Source organism: Nerophis lumbriciformis, linkage group LG31, assembly GCF_033978685.3.
Source record: "Nerophis lumbriciformis linkage group LG31, RoL_Nlum_v2.1, whole genome shotgun sequence".
Taxonomy (NCBI): Eukaryota; Metazoa; Chordata; class Actinopteri; order Syngnathiformes; family Syngnathidae; genus Nerophis; species Nerophis lumbriciformis.
The window spans coordinates 11,844,405-11,860,000 of NC_084578.2; the positions used below are offsets into that span (position 1 = coordinate 11,844,405).

Sequence of the window (15,596 nt, forward strand, 5' to 3'; positions counted from 1 at the left end):
AGGGACGGATTCAAGTTGCACCAGTGGCCCAAAGATGCGAAAGTGGCAAGAAATTGGACGGAATTTGTTCAAAATACGAGGCTGTGGCGAAAGCCGACGAAATGGTCAGTCGTTTGTTCCGCACACTTTACCGACGAAAGCTATGCCACGACAGAATGTGTGGATATCCTGCGACACTCAAAGCAGATGCTGACATCAACTCCAAAACTGGACGGATCAGCTTTCAGGAAAAGAGAGCGGATGAGGGTATGTCTACAGAATATATTAATTGATGAAAACTTTATTCATTACTCGCGGTTTTACGTAAGTTATTATACATAAACTGTGTTTACCAATAATTTAGCTGAAAATGGGCTGTCTGCACTCTCAAAGTGCATGTTGTTGCCAAATGTATTTCATATGCTGTAAACCTAGTTCATAGTTGTTAGTTTCCTTTAATGCCAAACAAACACATACCAATCGTTGGTTAGAAGGCGATCGCCGAATTCGTCCTCGCTTTCTCCCGTGTCGCTGGCTGTCGTGTCGTTTTCGTCGGTTTCGCTTGCATACGGTTCAAACCGATATGGCTCAATAGCTTCAGTTTCTTCTTCAATTTCGTTTTCGCTACCTGCCTCCACAGTACAACCATCCGTTTCAATACATGCGTAATCTGTTGAATCGCTTAAGCCGCTGAAATCCGAGTCTGAATCCGAGCTAATGTCGCTACTGACTGCTCACATAACCAGTGATTTAAACAAATCCAATACTGCGATACTAATAAAACCTATTCGGTACTATACCGCCTCTAAAAAGTACCTGTCCCGTACCCCTCCCCCCGTTGTTGGTTTACAAGCAGAGGAGCATGTTCGGCAGCGCACAATCACAGAGTACCGTATTTTTCGGACCATAAGTCGCAGTTTTTTTCATAGTTTGGCCGGGCTCCAGTGCGATTTATATATATTTTTTTCCTTCTTTATTATGCATTTTCAACAGGTGCGACTTATACTCCGGTGCGACTTATACTCCGAAAAATACGGTACTTACACACAAACACAGTCTGTAGACAGAAAAGGGAGAATGGACGCATTTTGGCTTAAAAACTAACGATAAAGGTGAAGTTATAACACTGAAACACCCTCAGGACGAAGTGCTTTAAGACATGGCAGTGTTGTAGCTACTTCTAAATCACTAATCCTTGTCTCCATGGCGACATATAAAGTAAGTTTCTTACAAGTATCATCCCTGCAGGACGAGGAATAGCTAAACATGTTTCACTAAACACCGTCAAAATGTAAACAAACGCCATCAGTGGATCTACACCTAACATCCACTGTAATGATACCAAGTACAGGAGCGTATCTAGTCGATAGTACTATGATTACATCGATATTTTTTGGCATCACAACATATTCTTTCGGGGGGTTTTTTACATTTATATTATGTTTATAAACTCAGGAAATACGTCTCTGGACACATGAGGACTTTGAATATGACCAATGTATGATCCTGTAACGACTTGGTATCGGATTGATGCCCAAATTTGTGGTGTCCTCCAAAACAAATGCAAAGTATCCAAACAACAGAAGAATAAGTGATTATTACATTTGAACAGAAGTGTAGATAGAACATGTTAAAAGAGAAAGTAAGCAGATATTAACATGAATGAACAAGTAGATTAATAATTCATTTTCTACAGCTTGTCCTTCATAATGTTGACAAAATAATAGAATGGAAAATGACACAATATGTTACTGCATATGTCAACAGACTAAATTAGGAGCCTTTGTTTGTTTATTTACTACTAAAAGACAAGTTGTCTTGTATGTTCACTATTTTATTTAAGGACAAACTTGCAATAAGAAACATATGTTTGATGTACCCTAAGATTTTTTGTTAAAATAAAGCCAATAATGCAATTTTTTTGTGGTCCCCTTTATTTAGAAAAATACCGAAAAATGCCGAAAAGTATCGAAATACATTTTGGTACATGTACCAAAATATGCAAGATGTTTGATTCTGGAGGCGTATCCCAGATTGCAAATGAAACCACGCCCCACCCTTTTCCAAAAGTGTTAGAATTTCCCTTTTGAAAATGTACGCTGTTCTTAAAGACGAATGAATGTCAGCGCTATTTTGTTTCCGGACAAAAGTGGAAAATAAACCTGATAAACATTTGTGGATTAAGTACACCTGCACCGATCCATACAGAGCTGCACAAAAAATATATATATTTCACCGAATGTTCCACATCGGTGTCGTTGTGTGCATACCACAATTAGATGAAAATAATACTTGAATGATTTGGTCTTTTGGCATTGTTTAGTTCGAGTATCCAACATTGTTAGATTTATAAGTCACAAATAACAAAACATTTTCATCGGTCCCTTTTAAAATACAGTTCTGTGACTGAAGCATTAAGGAGTGGGTTGCTTGGTTTAGCCAGGACTAGCTGCAGTGTGCTCAAACAACCACCAGGTGGCATCTGTGAGCAGATAATACTGCATCATCGCCTTCTCTTTGGGACTTATTAGGTCTTCCTTCACATCGAAGACACACCATTTTTCACACATTCTTCACTCACGGTTTAAGTGACGGACCCACCGTAATTGTGTGCTGAAGAACAAAAAAAGCGATAAGAGGTCACAGGGAAGACTTAGGCGGAAAAAGATGGATGGATGGATGGATTTGAGTTAAGTTAAAGTTAAGTTAAGTTAAAGTACCAATGATTGTCACACACACACACACTAGGTGTGGTGAAATGTGTCCTCTGCATTTGACCCATCCCCTTGATCACCCCCTGGGAGGTGAGGGGAGCAGTGAGCAGCAGCGGTGGCCGCGCCCGGGAATCATTTTTGGTGATTTAATCCCCAATTCCAACCCTTGTGTCAAGCAGGGAGGTAATGGGTCCCATTTTTATAGTCTTTGGTATGACCCGGGGTTTGAACTCACAACCTACCGATCTCAGGGCAGACACTCTAACCACTAGGCCACTGAGTAGGTTTTTAGGCAGCACCCACCAAATTTTAAAATAGAATAATATTTGTACATATATTAGCCTCACCAGACCATTAGTATACCATATGTATACTAATATAAAAGTATTTATTTACACACCTCAATTGTTTCCAAACGGTGTCTGTAACACGGCAGTAAAACGGATGATCGAACAAAACAGAGGTCATCGTCATGGACCCGCTACTTGCGGAAACTAGCTTCCCAATGAGCTAAGCAGACGAAACTGTCATGATCCGTAGTCCGGATCATGTTTTGTGTTTTCTGTTTGTTTTGGACTCCCTTAGTTCCTGTTTTGTGCACTTCTGAGTAGGCATTTATTCAGATTCTTAATCGATTCATAATTTTCAAAAATGTATTTAAAGAAATGATCAGATTTAAGATTCAGGCTAATTTAACAATCAATTAAAAATAATAATAATAATAATAATTTAGGCCATCTCTGTGCTTACTTGCTGCACGTATACATCAACAGCAAAAGAGCTTTTGCAACCTGTTTTGAAAATACTTTATTATTATTTTTATAGCAAAAAAAAATATATTACGAGAATCGGTTAGAATTGAGAATTGCGTTAAAACGAGAATCGATTCCGACTCAAATCAGAATCGAATCAAATCGTTAGTTGTTGTCAGATTCCTATCCCTATTAAATGTTAATAAAAAGTTTGGACACATTTCTTTATTTTCATGACTATTTACATTGTAGATTGTCCCTGAAGGCATCAAAACTATGAATGAACACATGTGGAGTTATGTACTTAACAAAAAAAAGGTGAAATAACTGAAAACATGTTTTATATTCTGGTTTCTTCAAAATAGCCACCCTTTGCTCTGATTACTGCTTTGCACACTCTTGGCATTCTCTTGATGAGCTTCAAGAGGTGACCTGAAAGGGTTTTCACTTCATAGGTGTCATAGTTTTGATGCCTTCAGTGACAATCTACAATGTAAATAGTCATGAAAATAAAGAAAACACATTGAATGAGAAGGTGTGTCCAAACGTTTGGCCTGTACTGTATACATCAACAGCCAAAGAGGTTTTGCAACCTGTTTTGAAAAGGTTTTATTATTATTTTTATACCCAAAAAATATGTTAAGAGAATCGGTTTGAATTGAGAATTGCGTTAATTCAAGAATCGATTTCAACTCAAATCAGAATCGAATCAAATTGTTAGTTGTTGTCAGATTCCTATCCCTATTAAATATTAATAAAAACATATAGTACAGGCCAAGAGTTTGGACACACCTTCTCATTCAATGTGTTTTCTTTATTTTCATGACTATTTAAATTGTAGATTGTTACTGAAGGCATCAAAACTATGAATGAACACATGTGGAGTTATGTACTTAACAAAAAAAAGGTGCAATAACTGAAAACATATTTTATATTCTGGTTTCTTCAAAATAGCCACCCTTTGCTCTGATTACTGCTTTGCACACTCTTGGCATTCTCTCGATGAGCTTCAAGAGGTTAGTCACCTGAGAGGGTTTTCACTTCACAGGTGTCATAGTTTTGATGCCTTCAGTGACAATCTACAATGTAAATAGTAAATAGTGATGAAAATAACAAAAACCCATTGAATGAGGAGAAGGTGTGTCCAATATTTTGGCAACAGCTGTTTTGAAAAGGTTTTATTATTATTTTTGTACCCAAAAAATATGTTACGAGAATCCGTTTGAATTGAGAATTGCGTTAAATCGAAAATCGATTCTGACTCAAATCAGAATCGAATCAAATCGTTAGTTGTTGTCAGATTCCTATCCCTAGTAAATATTAATAAGAAAATAGACAGTACAGACCAAAAGATTGGACACATTTTCTCATTCAATGGGTTTTCTTTATTTTCATGACTATTTACATTGTAGATTGTCACTGAAGGCATCAAAACTATGAATAATCACATGTGGAGTTATGTACTTAACCAAAAAAAGGTGCAATAACTGAAAACATGTTTTATATTCTTGTTTCTTCAAAATAGCCACCCTTTGCTCTGATTACTGCTTTGCACACTCTTGGCATTCTCTCGATGAGCTTCAAGAGGTTAGTCACCTGAGAGGGTTTTCACTTCACAGGTGTCATAGTTTTGATGCCTTCAGTGACAATCTACAATGTAAATAGTAAATAGTCATGAAAATAACAAAAACCCATTGAATGAGGAGAAGGTGTGTCCAATATTTTGGCAACAGCTGTTTTGAAAAGGTTTTATTATTATTTTTGTACCCAAAAAATATGTTACGAGAATCCGTTTGAATTGAGAATTGTGTTAAATCGAAAATCGATTCTGACTCAAATCAGAATCAAATCAAATCGTTAGTTGTTGTCAGATTCCTATCCCTAGTAAATATTAATAAGAAAATATACAGTACAGACCAAAAGATTGGACACATTTTCTCATTCAATGGGTTTTCTTTATTTTCATGACTATTTACATTGTAGATTGTCCCTGAAGGCATCAAAACTATGAATGAACACATGTGGAGTTATGTACTTAACAAAAAAAAGGTGCAATAACTGAAAACATGTTTTATATTCTTGTTTCTTCAAAATAGCCACCCTTTGCTCTGATTACAGCTTTGCACACTCTTGGCATTCTCTTGATGAGCTTCAAGAGGTGACCTGAAAGGGTTTTCACTTCATAGGTGTCATAGTTTTGATGCCTTCAGTGACAATCTACAATGTAAATAGTCATGAAAATAAAGAAAACACATTGAATGAGAAGGTACTGTATACATCAACAGCCAAAGAGCTTTTGCAAACTGTTTTGAAAAGGTTTTATTATTATTTTTATAGAAAAAAAATATATCACGAGAATCAATTTGAATTGAGAATTGCGTTAAAACGAGAATTGTGTTAAATCGAGAATCGATTCCGACTCAAATCCGAATCAAATCAAATCGTTAGTTGTTGTCAGATTCCTATCCCTATTAAATATGAATAAAAACATACAGTACAGACCAAAAGTTTGGACACACCTTCTCCTCATTCAATGTGTTTTCTTTATTTTCATGACTATTTACATTGTAGATTGTCCCTGAAGGCATCAAAACTATGAATGAACACATGTGGAGTTATTGTATGTACTTAACAAAAAAAAGGGGAAATAACTGAAAACATGTTTTATATTCTGGTTTCTTCAAAATAGCCACCCTTTGCTCTGATTACTGCTTTGCACACTCTTGGCATTCTCTTGATGAGCTTCAAGAGGTAGTCACCTGAAAGGTTTTTTTTTTACTTAACAGGTGTCATAGTTTTGATATCTTCAGTGACAATCTACAATGTAAATAGTAAATAGTCATGAAAATAACAAAAACTCATTGAATGAGGAGAAGGTGCGTCCAATATTTTGGCAACAACCAAAGAGCTTTTGCAACCTGTTTTGAAAAGGTTTTATTATTATTTTTATACCCAAAAAATATGTTACGCGAATCCGTTTGAATTGAGAATTGCGTTAAATCGAAAATTGATTCTGACTCAAATCAGAATCGAATCAAATCGTTAGTTGTTGTCAGATTCCTATCCCTATTAAATATTAATAAAAAATATACAGTACAGACCAAAAGTTTGGACACACCTTCTCATTCAATGGGTTTTCTTTATTTTCATGACTATTTACATTGTAGATTGTCCCTGAAGGCATCAAAACTATGAATGAACACATGTGGAGTTATGTACTTAACAAAAAAAAGGTGCAATAACTGAAAACATGTTTTATATTCTGGTTTCTTCAAAATAGCCACCCTTTGCTCTGATTACTGCTTTGCACACTCTTGGCATTCTCTCGATGAGCTTCAAGAGGTTAGTCACCTGAAAGGGTTTTCACTTCACAGGTGTCATAGTTTTGATGCCTTCAGTGACAATCTACAATGTAAATAGTAAATAGTCATGAAAATAACAAAAACCCATTGAATGAGGAGAAGGTGTGTCCAATATTTTGGCAACAGCTGTTTTGAAAAGGTTTTATTATTATTTTTGTACCCAAAAAATATGTTACGAGAATCCGTTTGAATTGACAATTGTGTTAAATCGAAAATCGATTCTGACTCAAATCTGAATCAAATCAAATCGTTAGTTGTTGTCAGATTCCTATCCCTAGTAAATATTAATAAAAACATACAGTACAGGCCAAAAGTTTGGACACACCTTCTCCTTCAATGTGTTTTCTTTATTTTCATGACTATTTACATTGTAGATTGTCCCTGAAGGCATCAAAACTATGAATGAACACATGTGGAGTTATGTACTTAACAAAACAAGGTGAAATAACTGAAAACATGTTTTATATTCTAGTTTCTTCAAAATAGCCACCCTTTGCTCTGATTACTGCTTTGCACACTCTTGGCATTCTCTTGATGAGCTTCAAGAGGTAGTCACCTGAAAGGTTTTTTTTTACTTAACAGGTGTCATAGTTTTGATGCCTTCAGTGACAATCTACAATGTAAATAGTCATGAAAATAACAAAAACCCATTGAATGAGGAGAAGGTGTGTCCAATATTTTGGCAACAGCTGTTTTGAAAAGGTTTTATTATTATTTTTGTACCCAAAAAATATGTTGCGAGAATCCGTTTGAATTGAGAATTGCTTAAAATCGTGTTAAATCGATTCTGACTCAAGTCAGAATCGAATCAAATCGTTAGTTGTTGTCAGATTCCTATCCCTAGTAAATATTAATAAGAAAATATACAGTACAGACCAAAAGATTGGACACATTTTCTCATTCAATGGGTTTTATTTATTTTCATGACTATTTACATTGTAGATTGTCACTGAAGGCATCAAAACTATGAATGAACATGGAGTTATGTACTTAACAAAACAAGGTGAAATAACTGAAAACATGTTTTGTATTCTAGTTTCTTCACAATAGCCACCTGATTACTGTTTTGCACACTCTTGGCATTCTCTCGATGAGCTTCAAAAGGGTTTTCACTTCACAGGTGTCATAGTTTTGATGCCTTCAGTGACAATCTACAATGTAAATAGTCATGAAAGTAAAGAAAATGCATTTAAATGAGAAGGTGTGTCCAATATTTTGGTCTGTACTGTAAATTGTACATTGGATTTCCTGAAATATTGGAACTTTTGAAGTAGGAAGGCATGTTTGATCTATGTATTATTGTAATATGCATGTAAAAAAACAAAATCACAGTATTTTACAGATCAGACTTAAATCAAAGTCTTGACTTGGATTTTAAATATGCGGGAATTTATTGTTGACCAAAGTCTTTTGGGCTGGTTGCAGATCGCGAGTCCCGAGAACACGAGGACGCCATGGCCACAGAGATTACAGAGGAGCTGCAGCCAGCTAAAGTTCCCCTCCTGACCAAAGACATTGTCAACAGTAAAAAAGTCCACGCCATGCGTAAGGAGTTTAAGAGGAAGCAGGGAAAGCAGCGCTCCATGGGCTCCCCCATGGACTACTCTCCTCTGCCCATAGACAAACACGAACCTGAATTTGTGAGTACCCATTGGGATCCTGATTCCGCTTCATCTTAAAACGATATTTACTTTGACAACCACATGCATTGCAAAAAAAGGTCTGTAGTAATATGTTTTGTTTGTTCTCAAAAAGGGACCCTGCAGGAGAAAACTTGATGGGATAATTCAGGGAATGAAGGACACTTCTCGAGTCATGGCTCTGTCTTTGTACCTTCCCAACTGTGACAGAAAAGGTTTCTTCAAACGCAAGCAAGTAAGTTTGTGTCATTTTCCCATTTAAAAAAAAAAAAGAAACAGGACTCTAACTAGTCCACTCCTGAACTTTGGTACGCCAAATAATCACTTCAATAAATACACATAACTACCGTATTTTTCGGACTATAAGGCGCACTTAAAATCCTTTCATTTTCTCAAAAGATGCGCCTTATAACCTAACGCCTAATGTACAGAGTAATTCTGATTGTGCTTACCGACCTCGGAGCAATTTTATTTGGTACATGGTGTAATGATAGGTGTGACCAGTAGATGGCAGTCACACATAAGAGATACGTGTAGACTGAAATATGGCGCCAGTAAACAACACCAAAACTTTAAATGCTCCATTGAAAATAAAGAACGTTGCACACGGCGCTCAAAAATCCGTCAAAACGTTTTAGTACGACTAAATTGTCGGCCCGTTACGGCTACCGTCATACTTGCCAACCCTCCCGGATTTTCCGGGAGACTCCCGAAATTCAGCGCCTCTCCTGAAAACCTCCCGGGACACATTTTCTCCCGAAAATCTCCCGAAATTCAGGCGGACCTGTAGGCCACGCCCCCTCCAGCAATGTTGTTGTAATATATTGAGTTGGAGGCAATAAACAGGCGAGGGGATGAAGTACGTCTCTTTACTGTAGACTTCAGAACAGACTCACACACTTGACGTCAGGTGCGCAACACCACGTAAATCGTTGGCCAACCAAAAAGTAACCCCAGTACGCTATAGCCAACACTCACCAGGAGATGGCAACAGACAAACATAGATCACTCTATTACATTCCAGTCTCTCCATGTTTTCTCGCCATGGTAACATGTGATCCACATGCACTGTGCGCTGTCTCTGTCCCTCTTATATATATATATATATATATATAAAAATATATAATAATATATATATATATAGGAAAATACTTCACTTTCAGTGAATTCTAGCTATATTTATATATATATATATATATATATATATATATATATATATATATATTTTTTTTTTTTTTTTTTTTTTTTATCATATATATATATATATATATATATATATATATATATATGAAATACTTGACTTGGTGAATTCTAGCACGCCCCCAACCACGCCCCCGCCCCGCCCCGACCACGCCCCCACCCCCCACCTCCCGAAATCGGAGGTCTCAAGGTTGGCAAGTATGGCTACCGTAGTCAGACATACAAGAATTACGATGGTGTGTGCACCCATTAGCAGACATTATCTGGCGTTTTGTTTCGCAGTATTATGCAAAAGCAACTTTTCTTACCTTCTGGTGCCTGCTGATGTGTATTTGGGATCTGCATAAGTCCTGAAAATTTGCGCAAGTCCGACACTGTAGTCCGTGGCGCTGCCGTAGTCGATAAGCTTCTTCTTTTTTTCTATCTTCTTGTTATGGGACATTTATCCTCTGCTGTTGCCATTTCTAATATAAAGTAGCGTAAAGTTCTAACTTATATCTGGCTATGGAAGCGCTAAAAACTACCGGTGTAGTGAGTTTACATTATTCACCCAAGGAACTTTAGTTATTAGAGAGTCCCGGTCGGACGTTTTTTCACGGGACACATTGTTGTTTCCGAATGAGGAGATGCTGCTCCGTTATTGATTGAAGTAAAGTTTGAATGTAATTAAAACAGTTAACTCTATTTTTTTACACTTCTTCCACTCCCGTCCTTGCATGCTACACCACTACAACAAAGATGATCGAAAACGCAATCCTATGCAAAGTGTCACATGCTTAAATTCGATATATTTACATTATATGACATATTTTAGAGTTACAGCCTCATTTTTGGTGACATTTTGCAAGTGTTATCCAAATATCCTATATACATGACAAAAGATTTTACAGGGGTAAAAAAAAAACAGTGGAACTATTTTTCAATTTACAGTGATAAGCCGTGAAAGCACCGTAAACCTTACTGTAAAATACTAGCAAGTGAGCTTCCAGTTTTTTAATGTGAAATTATAAGATTTTTTTTTTTTTAAAAGTACATTAAAAAAAAAATCAAATGCATCTGCAATTGTTTTTGTATTTTTTTTGTATTTTTTAATTGTTTTATTTATTTATTTTTAAATACATTTTTTTAAATTAATCAGTCCAACAAAATAATACACAATAATACCATTATAATACAATTCAAATTCCAAAACCAAACTCGACCCAGCAACACTGCAATCAACAGAGCAACTGAAAGGACACACAAACATGACACAAAACAATCCAAAAGTGGTCGAACAAAAATGAATAACATCAACAACAGTATCAATATTAATAACAATTCCAACATACACGTGATTAGTTTCTTCAAAATAGCCACCCTTTGCTCTGATTACTGCGTTGCGCACTCTTGGCATTCTCTCGATGAGCTTCATGCACACCTGTGAAGTGAAAACAATTTGAGGTGACTACATCTTGAAGCTCATCGAGAGAATGCCAAGAGTGTGCGAAAAAGTAAAAAACCCATTGAATGAGGCCAAAAGTTTGAACACACCTTCTCATTCAATGGGTTTTCTTTATTTTCATGACTATTTACATTGTAGATTGTCACTGAAGGCATCAAAACTATGAATGAACACGTGGAGTTATGTACTTAACAAAAAAAAGGTGAAATAACTGAAAACATGTTTTATTTTCTAGTTTCTTCAAAATAGCCACCCTTTGCTCTGATTACTTTTTCGCACACTCTTGGCATTCTCTCGATGAGCTTCAAAAGGAAAGGGTTTTCACTTCACAGGATGGCCGCCGCGGTGCGCGCTGAAGCCTCGGGCGCGAGCCCGGGTGGGGCCGCCGCGGGTGCAGATCTTGGTGGTAGTAGCAAATATTCAAACGAGAACTTTGAAGGCCGAAGTGGAGAAGGGTTCCATGTGAACAGCAGTTGAACATGGGTCAGTCGGTCCTAAGGGATGGGCGACGGCCTAAGAAGGGCGGTCGAACGAAAGGGAGTCGGGTTCAGATCCTCGAACCTGGACAGGCGTACATCGGCCCAGTGCGGTGACGCAAACGATCCCGTAGAAGCTGGTGGGGGACCCGGGGAGAGTTCTCTTTTCTGTGTGAAGGGCAGGGCGCCCTGGAATGGGTTTGTCCCGAGAGAGGGGCCCGCGCCCTGGAAAGCGTCGCGGTTGCGGCGACGTCCGGTGAGCTCTCGCCGGCCCTTGAAAATCTGGGGGAGAAGGTATTAATCTCGCGCCAGACCGTACCCATATCCGCAGAAGGTCTCCAAGGTGAACAGCCTCTGGCGTGTTAGAACAAGGCGGGTAAGGGAAGTCGGCAAGACAGATCCGTAACTTTGGGACAAGGATTGGCTCTAAGGGCTGGGTCGGTCGGGCTGGGGTGCGAAGCGGGGCTGGGCACGTGCCGCGGCTGGGGGAGCCGCCGCCTCGCCGCCTGCCCTCGCCACCCGTCGCATCCGCGGTTGAGGCGGCACGTCCGCGCCGGTGGCCTCGGTCGCCCTACCGCCCGTGCGCCGTCTTCCCCCTCGGGGGGGGCAGCCGCGGGGGATGGCCGTACCGCCGGTGTCGGGCGCGTGACGCCGGCCGCGGCGAAGGCGGACGAGGCGGGGTGTCGGCGCGGTAGGCGCGGTGGTGACCCTGGACGTGCGTCGGGCCCTTCTCGCGGATCACCTCAGCTACGGCTCCCGGTGGGGCCCTCTCGGGGCAAGGGGCCAATTAAACAGCGCCCCCCGCGACCCCAAAGGGAATAAGCGGTAGAAAATGGATGGATGGATGGAGGTGTGCTTGAAGGGTGTTCATTCATAGTTGTGATGCCTTCAGTGACCATCTACAATGTAAATAGTCATGAAAATAAAGAAAACCCATTGAATGAGAAGGTGTGTCCAAACGTTTGGCCTGTACTGTATATTTCCTACAAAATTACATATATTACCGACAAGAGTACCAATAAATACCGATATCGATAAGGGTATCGTACCGATTAAATCTTTAAGCTATATATCCCTATGTACCACTGTTGTGATACAGGGATCGGGTTTTCTGGTTTCTACCAAACTGACTTTAATGTATAGATGCCAAATATGATGCACGACTGATTCATTGAGGACGTTTGTATCGGTTTCACTCACAATTCCTGTTTTCCCGCCCCCACAGTGCAAGCCCTCCCGTGGCCGCAAACGGGGCATCTGTTGGTGCGTGGACAAGTACGGCGTTCAACTTCCCGGAACAGACTACAGTGGTGGAGACATTCAGTGTAAAGACCTGGAGAGCAGCACTAACAACAATGAGTAGAGCAGCAAAATGGACCACAATCATCCCCAAACTCCACAAGACCCCGGACCCACATTTCCTCTCTGAATCACACCTTTAATCTCCCCTCACTTCAAGAGTTATTTCAGATTTTTAGGTAGAATTTCAACAAAACAAAAAAAGGACCAGGATAAAAAAAAGACTATTGGTTTTTGACCAAACACTCATCTCTAAACGAGGGGGAGGGAGTCCAAGAATCCCTTTTTGAGCAGATCTTTTGACGACGGCGCACGTGGGGACCCCCTTTGTGCAAGCTGCATATTGACTAAAACATATGCACGTTTTTGTTTTTAAGAACCGGGGGCTCTCTGTGAAGCAGATGTATTCATATACATTGATGTTGTAAAAACGAAGCAAAATTCATTGTGAAGACAAAACAAGAGGGCAAGTCCGTTGAATTATTTACAATTGGATCTTTTAATTGGTTGAGATTTTTTTTCTCAAATCAATCGCAACTGGACTGTTTGGGTTCCCTTAGAAGGCGTTTCGCCTCTCCTCCGAGTAGGCTTCGTCGGTTCATGCTCAGACTTAGCTTGGTTCGATCTGGTCTTAGACTGGCAGTGGGAAGGGGATTCATACGGCCCCATTCGTCACGGTTTACCCGACGAATTGAGGGGAGTGCGATATCCAATCTAGCCGCCATCCATCCATCCAGCCCAGACTTCCCTCTCCCCAGCCACTTCGTCCAGCTCTTCCCAGAGGATCCCGAGGCGTTCCCAGGCCAGCCGGGAGACATAGTCTTCCCAACGTGTCCTGGGTCTTCCCCGTGGCCTCCTACCGGTCGGACGTGCCCTAAACATCTCCCTAGGGAGGCGTTCGGGTGGCATCCTTACCAGATGCCCGAACCACCTCATCTGGCTTCTCTCGATGTGGCTTCATCTGGCCAGGATCTTCAGCTCTCACTGGATCGGTTCGCAGCTGAGTGTGAAGCGACTGGGAGTCCATGGTTCTCGCCCGGAAAAGGGTGGAGTGCCATCTCCGGGTTGTGGAGGAGACCCTGCCCAAAGTGGAGGAGTTCAAGTACCTCGGAGTCTTGTTCACGAGTGAGGGAAGAGTGGATCGTGAGATCTAGCCGCCAGATGGCAGTAAAATGTGTTTTCTGGCAATTCCAACTTTGACCACGGCCTCAGTTCCATCATTTTTAGCAGACTGCATTGCAAAATGATTAACCCCTCATGCGAGAGCCACCCAGGAATGGGGCCGTACGAATCCTTTCCCTACTGAAGATCGGTCAGATCTAGTCTCGTAGCTGGTGCCAAAAACTCCCAACACAAGGAGGCTGTGCCTCGGCAAGGATGGTTCCGCCCTATTGTAGTGGAAAAGAGCTACCCTTCTGTCAACACTAGCGACGGTAGTTCGAGCGGAATTGAATTGGAGGTATCGTGTGTCCCTACAAGCCCAAAATCCGTCGGAATCACCCACCTTAGCGTTCCATTCAGTTTTTAAAAAAATGGTCCAGTTGCGATCGGTTGAACGCCCCCGAGAGTACCTTGACCTGGATGAACGAGAACATCCGTAAACATGTTGAGCTTTTGTGTTACCCGAGACAGGGATGTGCTGCACCAGTTCTATGGGTATGTGGTTCTGTCAGAGCACTTATAAAACAGGGCAATCTCCTTCGGCGTATAACTTCACAAAAATAAAGTGTGCTCGAACGCATGTATGTTTACAGTGCGAATGTTTGATGTGTGTATTAGCCTGCTTTGGTGTATAATAGAGTGAGCCTATATACAAAAAAAGAATGTCATTTTTTTTCTCTTGTTTGATTTTTGTCACAAGTACTGCTAGCGCCTGAGGTGGTTTATCGAGACCGTCCTTCTCTCTCTCTCGTGTAAAATATGTTCGACGTGGAGCGTTTGGCGACAAAGGAGGAATCGGATCGTTACAGATGGATTTATGTACGTGGCTCTTTGACGATGTAGCTAGCCTGATATGCCAACTGTGCCTATTTGAGCGGACACTGCCGCGCGGAGCGACCGAGCCGAGGGCGGGTGCGCGGACTTACAGTAGGAAGGGGATTCATACCGGCCCCGTTCGTCGCGACTATCTTAGAGTGTGGCCGTTCCAACTTTGCCCATAGCGTTTGTTCCATTGCAAAACGATTCCCCCTTCGGAATCCCCTCCCTACTGTAACCGGTGGGATAAAGCGACACTTGTCGCCGAAACTTCGACCTTTTTGACTTGGGTGCACGAATCAAACTTCCCGGGTCCGGCCGGTTTGCGTCTCGGATTCGGTTGTGCGAGGAGTCAGTTTTGTTTGAGCTGTTATTTTTGCCTTCAGTGAAGTACAGACAGCCCGCATTTTTGAGCCATTATATCAAGTGGTTTCCACTTAGTACTTCAGTGTAATCGCGGTGTATTGTAATATAGTCATTGAATTGTATTCTTTCCTACAAGGGCGACGTTTGGCAAAGGCTATCTACCCGGTTACAACAAACGGTCTTGGCAAAAGTCCCAGTGCCTTCCAATATGCAAATACAATTAATGTGATGCAACAATGACACAGGTCCCATCTTTGTTCATACTGTATAGCCCCCTCACAAGAACTGACACTACCTATAGTGACCACGTCGTTCTTGGTCGGTGTCGTAGTTTCTCAAGGCTATTCCGAACGTGTGAACTGCAGTCTGTTGAACCTCCATATGCTC

The 15,596-nt window shown here is 40.5% G+C and overlaps 1 protein-coding gene across 1 annotated transcript in view; it reads left to right on the plus strand.

Moving 5' to 3' along the window:
* igfbp5b (insulin-like growth factor binding protein 5b) overlaps positions 1 to 15,596 on the plus strand; it is a 50,152-nt gene that overhangs the window by 32,950 nt on the left and 1,606 nt on the right. Inside the window, exons 2-4 of the mRNA XM_061926565.1 lie at positions 8,233 to 8,447; positions 8,563 to 8,682; positions 12,793 to 15,596. The exon at positions 12,793 to 15,596 is cut by the window's right edge and continues 1,606 nt beyond it. Coding sequence (XP_061782549.1) covers positions 8,233 to 8,447; positions 8,563 to 8,682; positions 12,793 to 12,930 — 473 coding nt within the window. The 3' untranslated portion in view covers positions 12,931 to 15,596. The remainder of the gene's footprint in view (positions 1 to 8,232; positions 8,448 to 8,562; positions 8,683 to 12,792) is intronic.